Source organism: Amblyraja radiata, chromosome 14 (assembly GCF_010909765.2).
Source record: "Amblyraja radiata isolate CabotCenter1 chromosome 14, sAmbRad1.1.pri, whole genome shotgun sequence".
In the NCBI taxonomy this organism is placed as follows: domain Eukaryota; kingdom Metazoa; phylum Chordata; class Chondrichthyes; order Rajiformes; family Rajidae; genus Amblyraja; species Amblyraja radiata.
This window is the reverse complement of record NC_045969.1, coordinates 31,170,757-31,195,546: the sequence shown is the minus strand read 5'-3', so window position 1 is coordinate 31,195,546 and position 24,790 is coordinate 31,170,757. Positions and strand designations below refer to the sequence as shown.

General features: G+C 43.5%; 1 protein-coding gene across 2 annotated transcripts in view; it reads left to right on the top strand.

The window, feature by feature from the left end:
* The window catches only part of mab21l3 (mab-21 like 3), a 45,740-nt gene extending 21,211 nt beyond the window's left edge, over positions 1–24,529 (top strand). For both annotated transcript variants that reach the window (XM_033033004.1, XM_033033003.1), the window contains 5 exons: positions 2,258–2,329; positions 5,256–5,547; positions 15,815–15,996; positions 20,490–20,684; positions 23,853–24,529. In XM_033033004.1, the coding sequence (XP_032888895.1) occupies positions 2,258–2,329; positions 5,256–5,547; positions 15,815–15,996; positions 20,490–20,684; positions 23,853–24,086 (975 nt within the window). In that variant the 3' untranslated portion in view covers positions 24,087–24,529. The remainder of the gene's footprint in view (positions 1–2,257; positions 2,330–5,255; positions 5,548–15,814; positions 15,997–20,489; positions 20,685–23,852) is intronic.
* Positions 24,530–24,790: the final 261 nt, after the last annotated feature.

Sequence of the window (24,790 nt, the reverse complement as noted above, 5' to 3'; positions counted from 1 at the left end):
TACGCCAATCCTCGGGGACTATTCCCGTTTCTAATGACATTTGAAATATTTCTGTCATAGCCCCGGCTATTTCTACACTAACTTCCCTCAATGTCCTAGGGAATATCCTGTCAGGACCTGGAGACTTATCCACTTTTATATTTTTCAAAAGTGTCAATACTTCTTTTACTTTGAAACTCATAGTGTCCATAGCTACTCTACTAGTTTCCCTTACCTCACATAAATCAATATCCTTCTCCTTGGTGAATACTGAAGAAAAGAAATTGTTCAATATCTCCCCCATCTCTTTTGGCTCTGCAGATAGCTGTCCACTCTGTCTCTCCAATGGACCAATTTTATCCCTCGTTATCTTTTTGCTATTAATATAGCTGTAGAAACCCTTTGGATTTACTTTCACCTTACTTGCCAAAGCAACCTCATATCTTCTTTTAGCTTTTCTAATTTCTTTCTTAAGATTCTTTTTACATTCCTTATACTCCTCAAGCACCTCATTTATTTCATGCTGCCTATAATTATTGTAGATCTCCCTCTTTTTCCGAACAAGATGTCCAATTTCCCTTGAAAACCAGGGCTCTTTCCAATTTTTACTGTTTCCTTTCAACCGAACAGGAACATAAAGATTCTGTACTCTTAAAATTTCCCCTTTAAATGTCCTCCATTTCTCTTCTACATCTTTCCCATAAAACAAAATGTCCCAGTTCACTCCTTTTAAATCATCTCGCATCTCATCAAAGTTAGCCTTTCTCCAATCAAAAATCTCAACCCTTGGTCCAGTTCTGACCTTCTCCATAATTATATTGAAACTAATGGTATTGTGATCACTGGACCTGAAGTGCTCCCCAACGCATACCTCCGCCACCTGTCCCGTCTCATTTCCTAACAGGAGGTCCAGCACTGACCCTCCTCTAGTAGGTACCTCTATGTATTGCTGCAAAAAACTATCCTGCACACATTTTACAAACTCCAAACCATCCAGCCCATTTACAGAATGTGTTTCCCAGTCTATGTGTGGAAAGTTGAAATCTCCCACAATCACTACCTTGTGCTTACTACTAATATCTGCTATCTCCTTACATATTTGCTCTTCCAATTCTCGTTCCCCATTTGGCGGTCTATAATACACCCCTACGAACACCTACTAAAGTCCATGTATACAACATCTACAGCTCTGCCTTCATCAACCTTTTTGCTCACGTCTTCAAAAAACTCAATCAGATTTGTGAGACACGACTTCCCACATACAAAACCATGTGATTGTCCCTAATCAGCCCTTGCCCATCCAAATGCCTGTATCTCCTATCCCTCAGAATACTCTCCCGTAACTTACCAACTACAGATGTTAAGCTCACCGGCCTATAGTTCCCAGCATTTTCCCAGCAGCCCTTTTTGAAACGAGGCACAACATTTGCCACCCTCCAATCCTCCAGCACCTCTCCTGTATTCAAGGACAACTCATAAATTTCAACCAGGGCTCCCGCACTTCCTCTCTAGTTTCCCGCAATGTCCTTGGATATATCTGATCAGGCCCCGGAGATTTGTCTACCTTCAAACATGACAGTACCTTCAGTACATCCTCGACGCTAACCCTGACTGCTCTCATGACGCTTTCAGTGACCGCTCCAATTTCCTCCGCCCTACTGTCTTTCTCCGCGGTAAATACAGAGGAGAAATACTCATTGAGGACCTTGCCCATCTCCTGTGGCTCCACACAGAGGTGACCGCTTTTATTCCTGACAGGTCCCACTCTCTCTCTAGTTACCCTTTTCCACCTTATGTATTTAAAAAATCTTTTGGGATTGTCTTTTATGCTACCCGGCAGAACTATCTCCTGGCCCCTTTTTGCCCTTCTGATCTCCTGTTTTAGTTTGCTCCTTTTTTAATTCAAATACCATCCAATTATTTGAATTAAAAATGAATAACAATTGGATAAAGTGAATTGGGCAATGTTGAATTAAAGGTATATTGTACAAAGATTTGAAGAAGGGGTTATATGTACATTTATATACGTATTTTTGTACATTTTACATAACTTTGAGAGATACATTGTTCCGTGTATTAAGTTGTATTGTTTTATGTCGTACATGTGAAGAAAAATTCCATGTTCTCAGTCTCACTGATTTTCTCCCAACACATATAATTTTTCTCTGAATTAATACTACTATTGCTGTTCTGAATTCTCTGATTTTCTTTTCTTTTGAATGCATGGTTTATGTCGACTTTTCTTTCTCTAAACATTATGATTCATTTGTTTTGCTAGGACCAGCTGGCTTTAGTTGCTAAATGGTCAGCTATTCTGTCAGGGAAACGAGTACAGAATGCCTCCATCCAGGTACGTCTCTGGTGATTGCTTCCCATAGCTCTACCCTCTCATCCCAACACTTTCCCACTCTCTCAACTTCAATCCATTATGTGATTGCCTGGAATATTTCCACTTCCCGCTGTCTCTAGATAATACCATCTCTCCCTTGTTTTATCCATATTTCAAGACTTTTTCCACGTCCATATTGTCCAACTATGTTAAAAAAAAAACACCAATGTGCCTGAGTAACTCAGCGATTCAGGCAGCACCTCTGAAGAACGTAGATAGGTGATGTTTCGGGTTGGGACCCTTCTTCAGACCTGAAACGTCACATATCCACGTCCTCTAGAAATGTTGCCTGACCAGCTGAGTTACTCCAGCACTTTGTGTATTTTTTTTGTAAACCAGCATCTGCAATTCCTTGTGTCTGTGTTAACAATGCATATCCTACCATTTGCGACAAGATTACTTATTTTGGCTTATAAATCTTTGCTTTATTTTGGCTGATCTGGTGCTGTTTCCAAAACCCCTTAGATATTTTCAGGTTACAAAACCAATTTCAAAGATAACAGTGATGATAGAAAACAATTATTTATTCACAATGTTCTGCTGGTTTTTCTTTCTCCCCCCATTGTGTTTCTGCATGGTTTGATATTAGATTCACAGAGATTGAAGTGAGCATTTCCCAGTACTCATGACATCAAGTTTAGCAGCCAAAATGCTAATTTTAATAGAGCTTTTCAATATGTTTGATGATAGTCCATGCCAACAATAGAGGGATTAGAACAGGGGTGTGACAGCAAAAATAATTTGGCAGCAAAATTGAACACATCTGACGTACATAAAAAGAAATGCTTAGCAACAAGAACAAAGCGAGATAAGAACAACGTCTGAACAGACAGTGAATAAAACCAAACTTACATTGTCAGCACTGTGGAAACTCCACAACACACGGCTCCTTGTATTCAGTCTCGTTGAAACCATCCCGTGCAGGGCTCACTGTAGAGAAGGGTCTACATTCAAAGGAAGTGGGGTGCAAAATAAATTGTTGCACAATAATGGTATTTTTCCCAATACAAATTTGTCTGTTCACCAGACCTAATTCGATCAGCTGGGTTCTATCAATATAGATAAGCATCTACAACTGAAAGTTGGCTTTACCAACCCTCATTAGGTTTAAACACGTTTTGGAAGAATGCTACACAAGACGTAAGGGCCTGTCCTACTTGGGCGTCATTTGCACGTCACGCAGGTGGCCCGCGAAGATTTTGTGAATCCCAAAATCCTGGGGCGCCGCGCGCGACCGCACGTCACTGCCTACGCCACCACGCCTCACCACACTCGTAATGCACGCCGTGCGAGCGTGACGCGTAAATGATGTTGTGTCGTGCGTCGTTACGCGTAAATGATGTAGCGTAAATGACGCACAAATAACGCCCAAGTGGGACAGGCCCTTTATTCTCAACAAATCCTCAGAGCGGGCACAGTGGCGCAGCAGCAGAGTTGCTGCCTCACAGCGCCAGAGACCTGAGTTCAATCCCGACTACGGGTGAAGTCTGTAGGGAGTTTGTACGTTCTCCCTGTGACCCTGTGGATTTTCCCCGGGTTCCCTGGTTTCCTCCCACACTCCAAAGATGTGCAGATTTGTAGGCTAATTGGCTTCGGTAAGTTGTAAAATCAATCAATCAATCAATCAACCTTTATTGTCATCTTGCAAGCAACAGTTGTACTGTGCAAAATGAAAAGACGTTTCCCAGAGCATCGCACATGAAATTTAAAATTGTCCCTTGTATGTAGGATAGCGCTTGCGTATAGGGTGATTGCTGTTCGGCACGGGCTCGGTGGGCCAAAGGGCCTGTTTCCGCGCTGTATCTCTAGTCTAAAGTCAATCCTGTTAATCAGGGCCTAACCACAAGTGGTGTTCAACATGATTGAATGTCAGCTGTCTGCCACACCTGAGTCAACGAATAATGGCTACTTGGGTGTGATATCTGGAGGTAGTGACTCTCAGTAAAGACTCAGTGATTGTTGAAAGGGTGAATGCAAATTGAAATTTTATTTACATGTGCAGGGAGAATAATGTTGATTTACAGATAGTAATATTCTCCAAACCTTTTATTTTAAAACTATCTCCAAGTACTGATCTCCTACTTAACACTCCACTGGCTTACTCTCTCAAACAAGCTAACTATTGATTATTAATGACTACTGACCCAATATCAGTGATATAGAGAGCAAACCCAGACTCACTTCAAACTATTTAGGTCAGATGACTTCTAGTCATTGATGATCAAATTGGATATAGTCTTTACAAAAACATTTCTGTTTTAATCCAAGTATCATTTCGGGAATAAAGTGATGGAGTAACTGAGCAGGTCAGGCAGCATCTCTAGAGAACATGGATAGATGATATTTCGGGTTGGGCTGTTCCGAAGGAGGGTCCTGACACGGAACGTCACCTATCCATGTTTTTCAGGGATGCTGCCTGACCTGCTCAGTTACTCCATACTTTGTGCATTAACTAACATCTGCACTTCCTTGTTTTTAACTGTATTGATCAGCTGACTTTTAGTCATTGATGATTTAATTGGACATGGTCTTTACAAAACATTTCTGCTTAAATCAAAGTATTATTGAAGGCATAGTTTGTAATACTGGTCTACTGCCACGTGTGGACAGGACTGTTTGGTGAATTTTTGTAACTTTGTCAGTGCTAAAAGTGGCGACACTTGTGTGCTGCTTATGTGAGGTCTGCTATATGATTTTACCAGGTTGCATGCAAAACAAAGCATTTCACTGTACCTAGATACATGTGACAATAAAATATAATTGAATCATTGATTGAATCATTGGTCGTACCCCAACAACAAATCCCTTTGTTAGTATTTCAAATGTCCATGTGGATTGAAATGTTGGAGGGATATCGTAGTTTCCAAGTGGTGTCCTGCTCTCTTAGGTTCAATCACCATCTCAGCTCGTCATCATGGTCCCGGTGAGAGGTTTGGCAGCCTACATGGAACGGAGGGTGCGGCAATGGCGTTATTATACGCTGAGCGGCTCCAAGCTGATCTTGCCGGTCCGAGAGCCCGAGAAGCTGCACCAGTGGCTGGAGGTGGATCAGTTCCTGAAGAGTTCTCCAGAATGGCATCAACCAGATGTCACTATTGAAGGTGACATTGTCCCCTCAAAAGTCATTGGCATCTTCAAAGCCTTGCTTGAGAACACAATCCAGTCTTCGAAATTTCAAGGTAGGCAATCTATCTATATTATTTAATTTAGTTTAGTATTTAGTTTAGTTTAGTGATGCAGCACGGACATAGGCTCTTTGGCCCATCGAGACCGTGCCGACCAGCAATTGCCGCACACTTAAATTATCCTACACACTAGGGACATTTTAACAAGCCAATTAGCCTACAAACCTGTACGTCTTTGGAGTGTGGGTTGAAACCGGAGCACCCGGAAAAAACCCAAGCAAGTCACGGGAGAACGTATAAACTCTGTACAGACAGCACCCGTAGTCAGAATTGAGCCCGGGTCTCTGGCATTGCAAAGGCAACTACTTTACCGCTGAGCCACCGTGCCGCCTACTATTATCATTTGCCTTACACATTGACTCTAATGCAGGCATTTTTGAGATGAATGATACTCAACAAATGGTTCGATTGTGTCTAAGTTCAAATGATCTCCATTGGGTCCACTTGCAAATGAAGCTCGCTTAGCTGAGATGCTGTTGCAGCCACATACCACACTGAGTCCCAGGACATTTCACAGTGAAGAAAGTTGCTAAAAGGAAGTTTCAATGGTTTTGTTGGCAGACTTCACTGAAATGCTAATGGATCATCGAATGTTCAGACAGTCATTGTTCTTTGACATCGTGTGGGTGACCTATCGATTATGTGATCTTTGCTATTCCTCGCTAACTTTTCTTTAGCCAAAATGAGTTAGGAAAGTTTTTGAAATGGGATGAGGTGCATTTTTTTTACCTGCTGCAATTTAATTTGAACGTGCCTTGAAATACATGGATCTTGTGTCCTAGTTGGTAACTTCATCTTATCTTTCAGTGTGGTACGCAGTGCCAACTCTGGTACTAATCACAATTTCAAAGTGGGGACACATGATGTCCAGCTGGAAAGGATGCAGAGAAGATTTATGAGGATGTTACCAGGACTCGAGGGCCTGATCTATAGGGAGAGGTTGAGTAGGCTAGGACTGTATTCCTTGGAGCGCAGGAGGATGAGGGGTGAACTTATAGAGGTGTACAAAATCGGGAGAGGAATAGATCGGGTAAACGCAGTATCTTGCCCAGAGTAGGGGAATCAAGTAGCAGAGGACATAAGTTTAAGGTGAGGAGAGAAACATTTAATAGGAACCTGAGGGGTAACTTTTTTACACAAAGGGTCTTGGGTGTCGGGAATGAGCTGCTGGAGGAGATAGATGTGGCAGGTACTATCACAACGTTTAAGAAACATTTGGACAGGTACATGGATAGGATAGGTTTAGAGGGACATGGGCCAAACACAGGCAGGTGGGACTTATGTAGATGGGCATGTTGGTTGATGTGGGTAAGCTGGGCCGAAGGGTCTGTTTCCATGCTGTATAACTCTATGACGAGGAACTGCAAACACTTCATGGGTCCATCAGATGTAATTTAACATTAGCATGGTCTGCACTTTAGGCAGAAGTCTGACGATAGGTCCCGACTTGAAACATCACTTTATGTCAATTTTAAAATGTTATTTTAAACAGGTTTTACAGAAATATTGGACAACCCTGCCCTGACATCCTTTTACACGTGTTGGAGACACGTATGTGTATGTAGACCTTGAGATTCCCTGAGAAAGCTGGTGCTAAGAAGGTTAGCGATTACCCAGACTGGATGGTGAGGAAATATACCCACCTTCCTGATTTAAGGGCCTGATTTAAATGCTTGCCCTCTCAGAGGGAGATGTGTGAACAAATAGTTTTTTAAAAACAAAAAACTGTCTAGCATTTGTGTATTTTTTTTTCAAATGGCCTTAAAGTATTTCCTTCAGAAATAAACTCTGAATGTAAATGTGCACAGTTTGAGGCTAGCGATACATTTAAAACATAGTCAGAATTCAGGAGTGAGTAATAGGCAGATCTCTTATATTTTCTTTCTCTGCTTTAATTATTAACATGATTTCACTTAATGTCCAGTGACGGGAGACCCCTTTGCACTACTGACCCTGTGCTGCTCCTTGCACGTGTTGGAGACACATACATGTATGACAGCCTGGACATGTATAAACATTCTGAAGAAGGGGCTCGACCCGAAACATCACCCATTCCTTTTCTCCAGAGATGCTGCCTGTCCTACTGAGTTACTCTAGCATTTTGTGTCTATCTGTTCCTTACATCTGTTATACATGGCTTGATGTTCCTCTATCCAGAAATCTTTACCATATTGCTACAATATAATATTGTCTGCTCTAGCTGGAAGTATTGTCTTTTGGGTAAACCGTTGTTCAAAGACCCCTAATGGGCTACCAAATCCATAAGTGTTTAATGGTTGGCGTGGTTGAATGGCCTAGTTTTGTGCTGTATCTCTCAATGACACAAGTAGCACTCTTGCGTAGATGTTCTGGATCCCATATCATTTCTTTAAAAGCTCACAGAGCACTGGGGAACGTTATAGAACAGAGAGAACAAGAGATTCAGGTACATGGTTCCAGGAACGTGCTGACACAGGTGGGCAGAGAGGTGAAGAAGGTATTTGGCACACTTACTTTCATCGGTCATGGTATTGAGTTCAGAAGTTGGGACATCATGCTGCAGCTATCTAGCCAAGTACTAAAGACCTGTGCTGACCAACTAGCTGGAATATTCAAGGACATCTTCAAGATATCACTTCTGCGGTCTGAACCTTCCCACTTGGTTGGCATCTATTGTACCATTGCCTAAGAAGAGCAAGTGACCTGCCTCAATGACTAATGCCCAGCAGACGTGTCGGGGACCATTCATCAGACTGAAGAAGGAGCAGTCTGAAGAAAGGCCCCAACCTGAAACGTCGCGTCATTTCCCTCCACAGATGCTACCTGACCTGCTGAGTTCCTCCACACTCAAGATTCCAGCATCTGCAGTTCCTTGTGTCTACAAAGGTTTGGAGGGATTGGGTCAGGCGTAGGCAAGTAACATTTGCTCGGTTAGGGATATTGGTTGGCATGGACGAGTTGGGCCGAGGGGCCTGTTTCCGTGCTGTGTTTCGCTATGATACTAAGCAGAGCATTGGCTGTAGCATGCTACAGGATCACCAGAGGTCATGAACATTTTTGTATAAATGCTTTAACAATGAGGTGGTGACCAGTGTATGCACAAGTCAATTATGTACCGTTGGGCTTTTAATGAAGTGATTTAATGGTAGGCTGTAATTAAAGGAATGCTCTGCAGGAGGATTTTTTAAATGTTAAATGTTACTGTAATTTGTCAGAGCATTCAAGTAGCCATGTTCAACATGGGAAAGTTTATGCAAATACAGTAAATAATATGAAAAAGTGGAGACAGCATGTGCTGTAGAGGAGCAAAGGCTGGTATTCTTAAATGTTGTTGTACCCTGATACTTGCGCCCCAATTTATGTGTTAATAAAGAGTTATGTAGGATGAATTTATTGAAACAAATTGAGGATTGTTCTTCATTATAGCATAATGGCTGCCACGTTACAATATATAGTTCTATAATGGGTGATCAATTACCTCCACTTTACTGGCATGAATGCATAATCCTGAGTGGTTTAAAATTATTTATATACCTTCAATCATCCATATGAACATGTGGTTCCATCAATACTTGCCATTAATTGTGAATTGCATCATGTTCTACAAATGTAATTGGTTGTTTGGGAAATCTTCCTATCGATCTTTGTGATCGCTTGTGTTTTACCGCCCTTGGTGTGCCATGACCTTAAGAAGGAATTGGCAGGAGAAGTCAGTATGTGGAACAGATTAATGTGTACTTTGTACTAAAGTAGCATTCAGTGAACACTGAAATTACAGTGGCAAAGTATAAATTTCAGTAGTGCCCTCTGTTAACTAAATCTCAGTCATAGAGTGATACAGCGTGGAAACAGGCCCTTCAGCTCAACTTGCCCACACCGATCAATATGTCCCAGCTATACTAGTCCTACTTGCCTGCATTTGGCCCATATCCCTCTACACCAACCCTATCTATGTACCATGTAATTGTTTCTTAAACATTGCAATAGTCCCTGCCTCAACGACCTCCTCCGGCAGCTCGTTCCATACACCCACCACCCTGTGTTACCCTATAAAATTCCTATAAAATCCTTCCACATTCACCTCAAACCTATGCCCTCTGGTTCTCAATTCCCCTACTCTGGGCAAGAGACTCTGTGTGACCATGCGATCTATTCCTCTCACGATTTTATACACCTTTATATGATCACCCCTCATCCTCCTGCGCTCCAGGGAAAAGAGTCCCAGCCTGCTCAACCTCTCAGCACCCTTTCCAACTTATCAACATCTTTGCTATAACATGGTGCCCACAAATGAACACAATATTCTAAATACAGCCTCAGCAACATCTTACATAAGACTACATGTTGTCTTAGCTGCTGCCAATTACAGCATCAGGGCAAAATCTGTGTGTACAATAGAAACAAGAAAAAAAAGGACACAAAGTGCTGGAGTAACTCAGCGGGTCTGGCAGCATCCCTGGAGAACATTTATGATGAAGGGTCTTGAACTGAAACATCACCTATCCATGTTCTCCAGAGATGCTGCCTGGCCCGCTGAGTTATTCCAGCCTTTGTGTCTTTTTAAAAAACTTTTACATATGTTCTGTCTTAAACATGATCTCTGAACAGGTATAAATCTTAAATTTTAAAAAGTGCTGGAGGAAACTCATCAGGTCAGACAGCATCTGTTGAGGGAATGGACAGATAATATTTCAGGTCAGGACCCTCTTTCAGCCTGAAGAAGGGTTACAACCTAAAATATTGAATGTTTAGTTTAGTTTAGAGATACAGCGTGGAAACAGGCCCTTCGGCCCACCAAGTCTGCTCCGACCATCCATTACCCATTCACTAGTTCTATGTTATCCCACTTTCGCATCCTACACACTCTATGCAATTTACAGAAACTAATTGGTCTATAAACCTGCACGTCTTTGTGATGTGGGCGGAAACCGGGGCTCCCGTGGAAAACTCACGTGGTCACAGGGAGAACGTACAAACTCTGTACAGACCGCACCCGTAGTCAGGCAAGAGCCTGGGTCTCTGGCTCTGTAATGCCCCTGTCCCACTTAGGAAACCTGAACGGAAACCTCTGGAGACTTTGCGCCCCACCCAAGGTTTCCGTGCGGTTCCCGGAGGTTTTTGTCAGTCTCCCTACCTGCTTCCACTACCTGCAACCTCCGGCAACCACCTGCAACCTCCGGGAGCCGCACGGATACCTTGGGTGGGGCGTAAAGTCTCCAGAGGTTTCCGTTCAGGTTTCCTAAGTGGGACAGGGGCATAAAGGCTGCAGCTCTACCACTATGCCACTGTGCCACCCTCAATGCAGCTGGGAAAATGCTGCTAAACAGCAGTCTGCAAGTACAGGGTTTTACTTTGGTATGGTACAGTAGTGCATATGTTTCCCAATAACTTTCTCCACACCCTGATATCATTTTAGATAATAGACTGAATTTTACTTGTAGTTGGTTAGTTCCGATCTGTTCCCCATTCAGTCTACCTGATATATTGTTTCTGATTAGAACAACTGAAAGTGAAATGACTGAGTGAAGCCTGTGCCCACTTTGGTGCGGTTAGTTGCTATGACAACTGCGTTAACTAGTTGAAGGTAAATCTGAGCTTTGGAAAGGACGGATCCAAAACAAGAAATCTTCTTCAAATACTAGGTATACATTAATGGGACAAAAAACAACTTCAGTTTTTCATTGTTGTTTCCAGGAATGGGACTGTCTAGGACCCGAGGACACAACCACAGAATAAAAATAATAATAATAATAAATTTCATTTTTGGGCGCCTTTCAGAAATCTCAAGGACACCTTACAGAGATTAACAGGAATAAAAAACATATAATCAGAATAAAATAAATAATAAAGACATCACAGAAACACAAATTAAAAACAGAATTCAGTCCAAAAACAAAAAATCAAAAACACAATGTGAAAAGAGAGCAGCGGCTGCTAAAGCGCGCCAGCGTCCACTCTCCCTTCCGACAGCCATCTTGGACAAAGATTAACAGGATTACTTACAGACAAAAAAAATCATCCCCCCACAATGGATACCACTGTGGGGGAAGGCACAATGTCCAGTCCCCAACCCCAAGTTCACCCAAAGTCAGGCCTATTGAGGCCACCGCTATTGCCTCTACGGAGGCCCGATGCTCCTGGCCGTTCTCACCGGGTGATCTTGCCCCGGCGTCGGGAGAGTCCTCTCAGCGGCTGGGCCACCTGGAACGGCCGCTTCCTAGCTGGAGACCGCGGCTTCCGAAGCCGACAAGGCCGCGTCGGCCTGGAGCTCCCAGGCTCCCGATGTTGAAGTCGGCGCCGCCCGCTCCGCTCCGCAGACCCGCAGCCCGGAGGTGTCGAACACGGCGGACACAGCTCACCGGAGCTCCAGCGCGTCGATCCAGCGCGGCGACCCAGGCAAGGCATCGCCCGCTCCGCTCCGCGACAGCGCCCCAGCGCTGCGCCACCACCGAGGCCGAGGTGCTGGGTGGTCCCCGCCAGGAAACGGGGCTCCAAGCCCGCTGGTAGGCCACGAGGACGGGTCGACGGGCAGCCCGGAGAAAATGCTGCCTCACCGACCAGGTAGGGACCTAGAAGTAAAATTGACCCCTACCCCCCACATTAAAAAGTCAATTTCTCCATCGGACGAAACACAGGACTTACTAAAAACTTTTTTTAAAAAGCGAAGTAAACGAACGGCTGCTGGTTAGCAGCCGCTCCCCAAGATGGCTCCTCCTCCGAAAAGGACGTATCTTTAGAATGGAAATGAGGAAGAGTTTCCTTAGCCAAGGGCGATGAATCTGTGGAATTCATTGCCACAGACAGCTATGGAGGCCAAGTTAATGGGTGTTTTTAAAACAGAGATTGATGGGTTCTTGATTAGTGAGCGTGTCAAAGTTTACGGGGAGAAGGCAGGAGAATGGGTTTGAGAAGGAAAAATAAATCGGCCATGATTGAATGGTGGAGCAGACGTGATGGGCCGAATGGCCTAATTCTGCTCCTATATGCTTTTCATTACAGGAAATAAAAGTTTATTTTCAGCCGTCTTGTGTTTCAAGCCTTTTTGTTTGAGTAATAGCCTGGCAACGTTGCCATGAGCACACCAGAGAGCATCTCCAGAAGGAACTTCCAATGGAAATGCTGCCAATTACAGAATGACAGATGGAAATTCATTCCGCCTGTGCATCTATGCATGGGGGGGCTAGACTGTTTGGCAACTCGCAGATCTCTATTAGTCACCTGTGGTGAGAACTTTGATAATACATAAATGTTGCGCTGGATTAGTTTCTTGTCAACATCATACACTTATGTTTAATATCATCACCGCTACTGAGCGAGTAGCGATCAGAGGCAAATTGTAACTGATATAAATTACGCTGAAGATGCGCACAAAGTGCTGGAGCAACTCAGCAGGTCAGGCAGCATCTCTGCAGACAAGGGACAAGAAAATGTGCCGTCTGAAGAAGGGATCCGACTTGAAACGTAACCTGTTCCTTTTCTCCAGAGATGCTGGCAGACCTGCTGAGTTGCTCCAGCACTTTGTGTCTAATTTTCGTTATAAATCAGCAACTGCAGTTCCTTCCTACATAAATTAAGCTGGATAGATTATGCTGTGTTGTTTCGCATTGTAAAAATCCCAGTTTTGCTAAATATGAGCTATTTTGGATTGGGCTCAATGGGCTCAATGGTCCTGTTATTTTTAATTTCATCAGCTTGCACAACGAGGCAAATTGCATAGCTGCGTAGTCGGAAGAAGGGTCACGACCCAAAATGTCGCTTATCCATTTTCTCCAGAGTTGCTGCCAGACATGCTGAGTTACACCAACATTTTGTGTCTATCATTTGCACAGACACAACTGTTTTGGCACATTTACACCTGTAAAACTTTTGTCTGGGATGAAAAGGAAAGGTAGGCTCTCTAACTGTCTGCAGGTGAACATAATTATTAATGTGGCACTGTGTTCGAGTGGCTTGTTTCATTCAAGAGCATGGGAGAGTGGTGTTCTGATATGCATGTTGAATGCTGTAGCGAATGCTTTTAAAGTGCCAGTTTCGGGTACTTGGGGCAGTGTGTGTTGTACAGACATCACAGTTTCTTATTGCATGGCCATACAATTGCTTTTTGCTTTTACTGATTGTTTCTTTTCATTCAAAATCTGTCACCTACATGCGTTAAATGTTAGACAAATTTTTAGCTTGTACTCAATTCCACCTGAAATTTTTTTTAGTTAAGTTTAGAGATGCAGCGTGGAAACAGGCCCTTCGACCCACCGAGACTGCGCCGACCAGCTATCACCCATACACTAGTTCCATGCTACACACGGAAGCCATTTCACCTACAAACCTGTACGTCTTTGGGATGTGGGAGGAAACTGAAACACCAGAAGAAAACTCAAGCAGTCACAGAGAGAACGTACAAACTCCATATAGACAGCTCCCGTAGTCAGGATTGAAACTGGGTCTTTGGCACTGTAAACCGGGTCTTTAATGCTCTGTATGTGCATTTTGTATGTGCAATCCTGATATTTTAGTGGTAATGCAGACTGGCACCTTCCATCTGAAACAGGTTCCCATGCACCTCGTCTCACCTCATCTATTGCTTCGGTGTTTCCGATGTGGCCTCTTTTACATCAGCGCGACCAAGCGAACACGAGACACTGTTTCGCTGAACATTTTGGACTCCGTCTGCCAAAGCCTGTCGGATCTCCCGGCTGTTAACCGTTCCCATTCCCACACTGGCCTTTCTGTCCTGGGCCTCCTTCATTACCAGAGTTTGACCACACACAAACTGGAGGTGCAGCACCTCATAGTTTATAACCCAGCAGTATGAATAATGAATTATCCAGTTTTAATTACCACCCCTCTTCTCCCTCTATATTTTCTGTGGTTCTATCTCCCCCCCCACCATCACTCTGGTGCGCACCCCTCTTTCCCCCCATCATGCCCTTCCACCTGCATTCCTTCCTGGCATTAAATTACTCCTCTCCTCATCTAAACACATTTTTGTCTTATTTTCATCTCTAACAGTTGTCCAGCCATCTACCATTCAATACCTCTCTCACCTGTATCCACCTATCACTTGCCAGGCTTTGTCCTGGCCCCACCTCTCTTCCATCAGGCTGAAGATGGGTCCCAACCCAAAACGTTGTCCATTCACTCCCTGCGCAGATGCTGCCTGACCGGCTGAGTTCCTCTAGCACTTTTGGTTTTGCACCTGACAGATTAATGTTCTGATTAGTTTAAACCGCCTTGAAATAATAATGTATACATCCCTATCTTTTGTGCCAAGTGCAAACAAAAAGATGATTCTGTATATTTCTTTCCTCTAGCTTCACAATTCACAACCTTCAATCCTGTTGTCTCACACCTTCTGTCTTTTCTTCTCTGGCTATTGTCCAACCATCTGCCTATCAAAGATCCCTCCTCACCTATATCAACCTATTCTACCTAATCTAGACACAAAGTACTGGAGTAACTCAGTGGGACAGGCAGTATCTCTGGAGAAAAAAGGATGGGTGATGTTTCGGGTCAGGACCCTTCTCCAGACTGCTGAGTTACGCCAGCTCTTTGTGTCTATCTTTGGTAAAAATCCAGCATCTGCAATTTGTTTAATCAACCTATTACCCGCCAGGCTTTGTCTAACCCCTCCTCTCTTCCATCTTCCCCCTTATCTCTCCCCCCCCCCCCCCCCCCCCCCCCCCCCCGCTCCCTCCTCCACTACAATCAGACTGTGGGTGGTCTCAACCCGAGACATCACCTTATCAGTGTTCTCCAAAGATGCTGCCTGCCTGTGTTACTCCAACACATTGCGTCTTCTCACTAAACATTATCCTACTTAACTGTTAAGAAAATTGGAGGAGCAGCACCTCATATTTCGCTTGCACAGCTTACAACCCAGCAGTGTTAACGTTGATTTTTCTAATTTCAAGGTACTCCTGCATTCCTTCACCCACTCTCTTCCTGCTCCCCCACCCTAGTCGCCCTATTAGTTCCACTGCTCGCATCCTTGTATCCTTGTCATTAGCACACATTCCCAGCCAACAATGGCCCATTATGAACTCTCCCTTCCTGAGTCCTCTGTTGCTGGCCCTGATTTGTTCTGGCCTTTCCTCGCCTCCAGTTCCCCCCTCCACCTCTATCTTTCAGTCTGAAGAAGAGTCCTGACCCGAAACGTCACCTATCCATGTTCTCCAGAGATGCTGCCTGACCCGCTGAGTTACTCCAGCATTTTGTTTCTATCGTCGGTATGAACCGACATCTGCAGTTCCTTCCTACACAAGAACATTTCTGTTCTGGCCCACAGGAAAAGTCAATGTCCTGGAGTGTGTCGGCCCCACCATTCGACTTGCTGTGGAAACCACAGAACAACATGTGGAAGCGGAGCTGGTACCAGCCATTGAAATCACCAACCACTGGCCGAAAAAGGCACGCTGGCCGCGATTCTTCAAACGATGGCCATCAAAAGAAAAGGCTCGCACTGTTAAGGTATGAAACAACAAAAGCAACGTTCAATAATAATACGATGATGAGAAGTTCAATGGTAAATTGAGTACGAGTTACACAATCAAGAAAGTGGGTGGCACGGTTGCTCAGCGTTAGAGTTGCGGCCTAACAGCGCCAAAGGCCCAGGTTCCATCCTGACTTTGGGTGCTGTCTATACGGAGTTTGTACGTTCTCTCTGTTACTGCATGGGTTTACTCCGGGTGCTCCGTTTCTTCCCATATCCCGAAAACTTAAAGGGTTTGTGGGTTTATCTCTCTTCTGTAAATTGTAAATTGTCCCTAGTTTGTAGGATCGTGCTAGTGCACAGGGTGATCGCTGGTCAGCGTGGACTCGGTGGACCAAAGGCCTTGTTTCTCTAAACTACATTTAAAAAGCTTATAGAGTGGATGTGGAGAAGATGTTTCCAGTAGTGGGAGAGTCTAGGACCTGAAGGCACGGCCTCAGATATAAAAGGACATCTTTAGAATGGAGATGAGGAGGAATTTCTTTAGCCAGAGAGTGGTGAATCTGTGGACTTCATTGCTACAGACGGCTGTGGAGGACAAGTCATTGGGTATTTTAAAAGCAGAGATTGATTTAATGTGGAGAATTTTGATTATAAAGGGCAACAAAGGTTACAGCAGGAGAATGGGGTTGAGAGGGAAAATAGATCGGCCATGATCGAATGGCCTAATTCTGCTCCAATGTGTTACGATCTTATGAACCTAAAGGCATTTTTAATAGTATATGTTTGTGATGTTGGCTTTATGGTGCTTTTGGGAAGGTGGAAGATATTGTTTTGTAAAGAACAAGCTGTGTGAGTTCTTTGATAAGGTTACATCTGTGGCCTATCATTAGTAATCAGGAGAGGTGTTGATGCAAAGGTTCATGAGAGGGGAACCTAAACAAAGACAAGGGTGAAGCAGGAGGGGGGAGGGGGGGGATATTTGTAGTGAAATATTCCTATGTTAGGGAGGGACCAGGTATAGGAAGATATAAAGACCAGGTGTAGGTCTGAAATAGGGTCCTGATCTGAAACGTCATCTATGCTTTTTCTCCACAGATGCTGCCTGACCCACTGAGTTACTCCAACATTTTGTGTCTATCTTAAATAATTATTATGTTGGATTATGAATTACTATTGTTATTGGAATGAGGGGCATGTCTTGCAAGTGGGGCAGAATATACCAAAGGAATGTGTTGGAGGAGTCTGGGACAATATCTGTAATATGTGATTTTGACTTTATCGGGATTTTGCTCGACGGCTCACCTTTCTCAATCTGGATAGCAGTGTCCATGTATAAAGGAGGAGGACTTTGCAGAGTAGACTGGACTGGGAATGACCAACTGCCTAAATTTGATGCTTCGTTGATGCTGGTGGGTGTGACCCCTTTTATCTTTTCCATTTTAGAAACATGGAAAATAGGTGCAGGAGTAGGCCATTCGGCCCTTCGAGCCTGTACCGCCATTCAATATGATCATGGCTGATCATCCAACTCAGTATCCCGTACCTGCCTTCTCTCCATACCCCCTGATCCCTTTAGCCCTTTAGCCACATCTAACTCCCTCTTAAATATAGCCAATGTACTGGCCTCAACTACCTTCTGTGGCAGAGAATTCCAGAGATTCACCACTCTCTGTGAAAAATGTTTTCCTCATCTCGGTCCTAAAAGATTTCCCCCTTATCCTTAAACTGTGACCCCTTCTTCTGGACTTCCCCAACATCGGGAACAATCTTCCTGCATCTAGCCTGTCCAACCCCTTAAGAATTTTGTAAGTTTCTATAAGATCCCCCCTCAATCTTCTAAATTCTAGCGAGTACAAGCCGAGTCTATCCAGTCTTTCTTCATTTGGTCTTGATTATTTTATTATTGTCACATGTACCCAGATACAGTAAGGGCTGTTGTTTGTGTGCTATCCAGTTACATTACATAACACAAATTTTGAATACAATCGAGCCATCCTTTTATTGTTCCCTCTGAATCCTTTCTCCACTTTCTCTCCTTTCACCACTTTCTCTCCTTCTCCCTTCCCACTTATCCCGTTCCTTCCAATCCTCTTCTCCCTTCTCCCAAATCTTTCACGGCCTTCTCCCTCTTCCAGTTACCTCTTCCTCTTCCTCCAGCTCACCCCAATCCATGAAGCTCCACCCATACCTTGCTTTACAATTCATATCGATCCTGACCATCTGCACTCCGGGAGGTAAGGTATTATGTACAAAAGATGTCTCTAAGCTAAAGGGCACATAGAACACAGGAAAGATCAGAAGGCAAGATACATCTATCTAGATCACAGGAAGGGTCAGAAAGGCAAATATTGATTACATTTAACTCAGGGTGTTCCCTCGTCTCCCTTCTCCCATCTGACAAGAGGTGCATAAATTTGAAAACACACACCTACAGATTCAGGGCCAGTTTCTCCCCAGCTGTTATCAGGCAACTGAACCATCCTCTCACCAGCTACAGTGTGGTCCTGTCCTCTCATCTACCTCATTGGAGGCATGTGAACTATTTTTATCAGACTTTATACCTTGCTAAATGTTATACCCTTTCTCTTGAATGGCTTGATTGTAATCTTGTATCGTCTTTTCTTTGACTGGATAGCATCAACAGAAAGTTTTTCGCTGAACCACGGTACATGTGACAATAATAAACTAAACTAAACTAATATATATGCCGTAGGTTTGTGGTTCCTAACATCAGTGCACCATCCAAATTGCACTTGGGATGAGAAAGGTCCCACCCAAAATGTCAGTCTGAAGAAGGGTCCTGACGCGAAATGTCACCTATCCATGTTCCCTAGCGATGCTGCCTGACCCACTGAGTTACTCCAGCAATTTGTGTCATTTTTGTAGTACCTTTAGCACATGCAGTTCCTTATTTCTACATTCCAGTTGAGCTGGTAGGGGAGGGACAATTGTCGGTGATTTTAGGAGGTTATGAGCTTTTAATAATATTGCAGTTATTTAGTTAGCAAGTCAACAAAAATAAGTGATGTAAATGCAGACACATGCGACCAGTTTACCTAGGACATCATGGCCATCATGGCCGTGGATGGGTTGGGCTAAAGAGCTTGTTTCTGGGCCGTATAATTCTATACTCGCAGGCTAGCCGAAGGATGGAGAGCAGCCCTCCTAGTTTCCAAAATCTCTCCTCTTGGTCGGCATGAATGATTTGGGCCGAAGGACCTGTCTAGCTGTATGACTCCGTGATATTAGCATGTTGTTAGTGCTGAGGTAGGGGAGAGAGAGAGAATAAATATTTTTTCAAGTGTGAATAAGTGATTAAAAAAGATTACAAGTCACGCTGATAATGCCAGGAAACACTATGTACAGGTCCACCACTGATTTTCCAGCACCATTGTTTCAAGAGCCTATCTGTTTTGCCAGACCAACAGAGGTCACGGCCTCCGAGAGGAGTTGGATGGGAGGGGGTGGAGGGGCAGAGGTACCGGCCTGCAAGGTCAGCCTCGGATGTCGGCTATGGGAGCGGATCTGTCGACTGGGATAGAGTTCCAGAGCCCCGGCCTCAGGAGGCAAATTCGACCCACCAATTGGCCGCAGAATTCCCGATAAGGTTGAGATCGGCCGCTTCACCCGGCCTAGGCGCGCATTTTAGATAATGTGTCTTTTAAGACACTTGGACAGGTAGACGGACAGGAAAGGTTTAGAGAGACGACACAAGGAACTGCAGATTTGGTTTACAAAAAAAGACACAAAGTGCCAGAGTGATTCAGCGGATCAAGCAGCATCTCTGAAGAACATGGACAGGTGACGTTTTGGGTTGGGGAAGGTTTAGAGAGATGGGCCAAACTTTGTTAAATGGGACTACCTTAGATTGAACATAGGAATAGAAATACTTTATTGTCATATGTGACCAGGCACAGTGAGATTCTTTGCTTGCATACACAATGTATACAAATAGCAACCACCTACGGCACGGGCAAAGTTACAAAGCACTCCGGTTCCACCTTTTGTTACCCCCTCACCAGTTCCCCCATGTTGGTCAGCATGGATAAGTTGGGTCGAATGGCCTATTTCTGTCCTGTATGACTCTATAAGACATTTAGTTTTAGAGATGCAGCATAGCAACAGACCGTTCCGCCACCGAGTCCACGTCAACCAGCGATCCCCACACATTAACACTATCCCATACACGTACTAGGGACAATTTACAATTTTCCCGAAGCCAATTAATCTACAAACCTGTACATTGGAGTATGGGAGGAAACCGGAGCACCGGAGAAAACACACGCAGGTCATGGGGAGAACGTACAAACTTTGTACAGACAAGCACCCTTAGTCAGGATCAAACCTGGGTCTCTGGCACAGTAAGGCAACAACAGTACTGCTGTACCACTGTGCCTCCCTTGTTTGTTATGCAACTGCATATTTTTTGCCAAAGAGTGGAAGGAATTGTTAACATCTGCGTGCCAGACAGTTCCACGGACTGTATTATCTGTATTAACTCAATACCCATTACTTAATGTTCTGGCAGTCTTTTGGATTCAATTTATTGGCACGATCAAACTACCACTGGCAGCTCTCGTTCACACGTGCGGAGCAGGAGCTATTGGAAGATATGGATGAAGATGGTGGCTGCCGTCTAAAGTGTTTACAAGTCATAAGAAAGCTGAAGGAAGACCACTGGTGTCCTGGAAATAAACCAGTCATCTCTTCCTATCATCTACAGGTAATCTGGAAGCAGCTTCCAGTTATTCAATGTGCATGTCTTCAACAGCCTCTGTCTTATTCTCACACGTGGATTTAGAGCAAAATGGGGAGCAGTAGAGTCATAAAGCACGGAAACAGGCCCATAGGACTGTTTGGTGAACTTTTGTAATGTTGTCGGTGCCAGAAAGGTGGCGACACACTTGTGTACTGCCTGGGTGAGGTCTGCTGTCTGATTTTACCGGGTTGTTTGCAAAACAAAGCATTTTACTGTACATGTGACAATAAAGTATAATTGAATCATTGAATTGGTCCAACTTGCCCATGCCGACTAAGATGCCCCATCTACACACTAGTGTCTTAGCTTAACCATAATATTAATAGCTACTAGAGTCACAAGGAGCTGCAGATGCTGGTTTACAAAATAAAGACACAAAGTGCTGGAGTAATTCAAAGGGTCCTGCTGAGCTACTCCAACACTTTATCTTTTCTTTTACTAGTAGATGGTAGATCCCTATTGATGGGTCATGTTTATCAGAATTATTGACCAATTTATATCATCATCACGAGTGGTGGTGGAGGCAGACACAATAGTGGCGTTTACGATACGCACATGGATACGGGGGCATATGGATCACATTCAACCAGAGGAGATTAGTTTAACTTGGCGTCATGTTCAGCACTGACATTGTAGGCTAAAGGACCTGTTCCTGTGCTGTACTGTTCTATGTTTTATCACTGCCATGAATTATTTCAACTTTTACCATTCAATATTCCCACACGACATTTGGTGCCCTCAAGTGGAAGACTGAATATCTCCTTCATACTTTGGTCATGACTGTCTATGGTCAGGATCACCTTCTTGCATTTGCCAGTGACATTTGGTTTTGTGAGTCATTATCTTTCCTTTGTGCTGATAATCTACTTGTGACCAAAGTTTTAACCTCAATCTGCCTTTTAAGATCCTTGTAGGTTGTTCTACCTCGTTGAGAGAATAGACTACAAGAGACAAACTAAAGAAAAATGCTGGAGTAACTCAGGGGGGTCAGGCAGCATCTGTGGAGAACAAGGATAGGTGACGTTTCGGATCTGGACCTTTCTTCAGACTGATTGCAGGGAAATGGGAAAGGAAGCTGCAAAACAGGAGGGGCAGGAGAAAGCAGGAGAAATACATGAATAAGAGACAAACAAGTTCATTTTACACACCTCCCCTGTACTCACTAACCTGTACAGTGGCTGTCAGTCAAGCATCATTTTCCACTCATTCTCAAGTAAGTCGCGGGCAGACTTGTACGCTCCAGTAGTCTTGAGCTCTGCCGCTGTAAGCAGCTAATAGGAAGCAAGGTCAGGGGTAGATAGGAAGAACTGCAGATGCTGGATTCTTGAGCAAAAAACAAAAATGTGCTGGAGTAACTCAGCGGGTCAGGCAGCATCTGTGGAGAACATGGACAAGTAACGCTTCGGGTCGGGACCCTTCTTCAGGTTGGAGGGAAGAGAGATGTGGGCGGGCCAAAACCTTTCAAGTGATAGGTGGATACATGTGAGGGGGTTGATCGTCTCGCCCTCGAAACGTCACCCATTCCTTCTCTCCAGAGATGCTGCCTGAGTTACTCCACCATTTTGTGTCTACCTGCGGGTTGATCAGCAGATAGGTGGACAAACGCCAGAGATGTAAAGGAGACAAAAAGGCTGCAAGAAATGGAGAATTGGTGTGAATTGTGAGGCCAATGATGGAGCCTCATCACCTGTATAAACTGTTGAGGATCTGTAATAGTTCGAAAATATTTTTGAGATTCAGTTTTGTATAAATTAAGAATGTTGTAAATTTGTTATTTTTTTTTAATCAAAATTATATATAAATGCACCGAGCTGAAAAATAAATACAAATTGAAAACAGGGGTAAATGTTGAAAAGTAATTAACAAAATTTGCCCTGCTTGCCTCTCTCCGGCTAACTTATTAGGCCAGAAATCGGCTTTGAAACCAGTGGGGTCTCTGCATTCCCCCATGGGGAGTGGATTGACTTGCGTCTGTCACTCAGCATATCTCAGTCCAGAACCACAATGGGTTCATCTAAGTTGCGGCTTACTGCTATAACGGGAGCTACATGCCAGCATGATTCGACCCAGTAAATTGAATGTGTGGCTGTCAGGCCTCCCTGTGACTCATTTAGTATTGGTGCCCAGAGACAAATTTCTCCTTGACCTAAAACATTGACACTGTTTCTCTGCCCTTTGATGCTGCCCCTGGCTGTTCTACCCCAGTATGATTGTTTTAGTGTGAGATGAGACGAGAGCCCAGAAATGCATCCCCAGTTAATTAAATTGCATTAAATATACTTTACCATTGCTGCTGTGCATCCTATATTACTAGCTATGTATTAATTAACTACAATTATTGCCAATGTAGCCGTCTATTGCACAAAAATAATCAATGTTCAGTCAAATATTATTGCTCAGAGATTTGGATTGGAAAGGCTGAATATAGCATTTGGCCATTGGTTTACTGTCATGTGTATCAAGGTAAAGTGAAAACCAATAATACAATCAAGTCAAACTCAAGTACAATAAATAGCTTTGTTTAGGGGTGGCACAGCTGGTAGAGCCACTGCCTCACAGCGCCGGAGACCTGATTTCAATCCAGACCTTGGGTGCTATCTGTACGAAGTTTGTACATTCTCCCTATGACCGTGTGGGTTTGTTCCAGGCCTTCCACATTCCAAAGACATGCAGGTTTGTAGGTTAATTGGCTGCTGGGATAACATAGACCTAACTTGAACGGGTGATCGTTGATTGGTGCAGACTCCCTGGGCTGAAGGGTCATTCTGTATCTGTATCCACTCTGTGTCTCTAAACTAAACTAAAGTAAAAACTAAACCCAAAGGTGGACAAGAGAAGATACAGAGTGCAGAAAATAGTTCTCACTAATGTAGCGCATCAGTTCCAGAGACAAAGTCTAATATTGGCTATGGGGTAGAGGTGAATTGGACAGTACTCTCGCTTATGGAAGGACCGTTCAAAGGCCTAAATGTAGGTCGGCAACACCACACTGGTGTTGCCGACCTACATTTAGGCCTTTGAACGGTCCTTCCATAAGCGAGAGTACTGTCCAATGTCCAATTCAGAACTCTCATTCTGCACTGGAAGTGACAAAAATAAAGAAGTGACAACCATCTACTTTTCTCTTTGCAGACGCTACTATTTTGGACCTGTGAGAAATATCCACGCCCTAAGGATTGGAAAAGGTTCCAGAAAAGTTTTCTGCGGTTGGTGAAGAAACTTCAGAAATGTGTGCTGCAAAGATACCTCCGCCATTACTTTGTAAAGAGCTACAACCTGCTTAAATATGCTAACACAAATGAACTAGATATAACATCTCAGAAAATTAATAACTTCTTAATGAACCCCAGCGTGTTCGTCCATTGAATCCAATAGCGTTTTGGATAGCGTCAAACAAGTGATAGGTTCCACTGCACTAACTGTTAAAATGTTTTAAAACCCCAACGTTTTACCAATCTTATAATTTCATTATTTTTAATACTGGGACAAGCGTGCTAGTAGATTTTAGCCAAATACAAAGTTATTGTACAAATACTTGGGCAAAATCTTTTCCTATATTTGATGAAGATCTGTACCTCCATTAATATTTTAGAGAGAAGCTTAAAGGTTCCTGTTATGTGTTTATTCATTTACATTGCCGTTCACTTTGTTCTGTAAAGTGCCAAAAGATTTAAACGTCTCTGCTTATAATGATTCTTTGCTCTGAACTATTGTTCTTTGAAGAATAATCAGTCATTTCAGATTACGATTTTTATATTTGCTCTTACTGTGTGATGCTCTTTAAAAATAAAAGTATTACTTGCAGCCATTGTTTAGTGTTTAATGAATTGTTCTTTTCCAGGAGCCACCATTTGCCATTTAGATCATGAAATATATAATGTAAATCGAATTAAAGACACATTCTGCACCTCATTCCATAATAAATATTTCTATTCAGCAAAACTTATTGTTTAGCCCAAAGACTTGGATTCTTCCTTGATTATAAAAATGTACCAGTGGTATTGGGCAAAAACAAAGTGCTGAAGGAAGTCAGCGGATTCTTGCGGTGGGAACAAACAGACTTGGGTCAG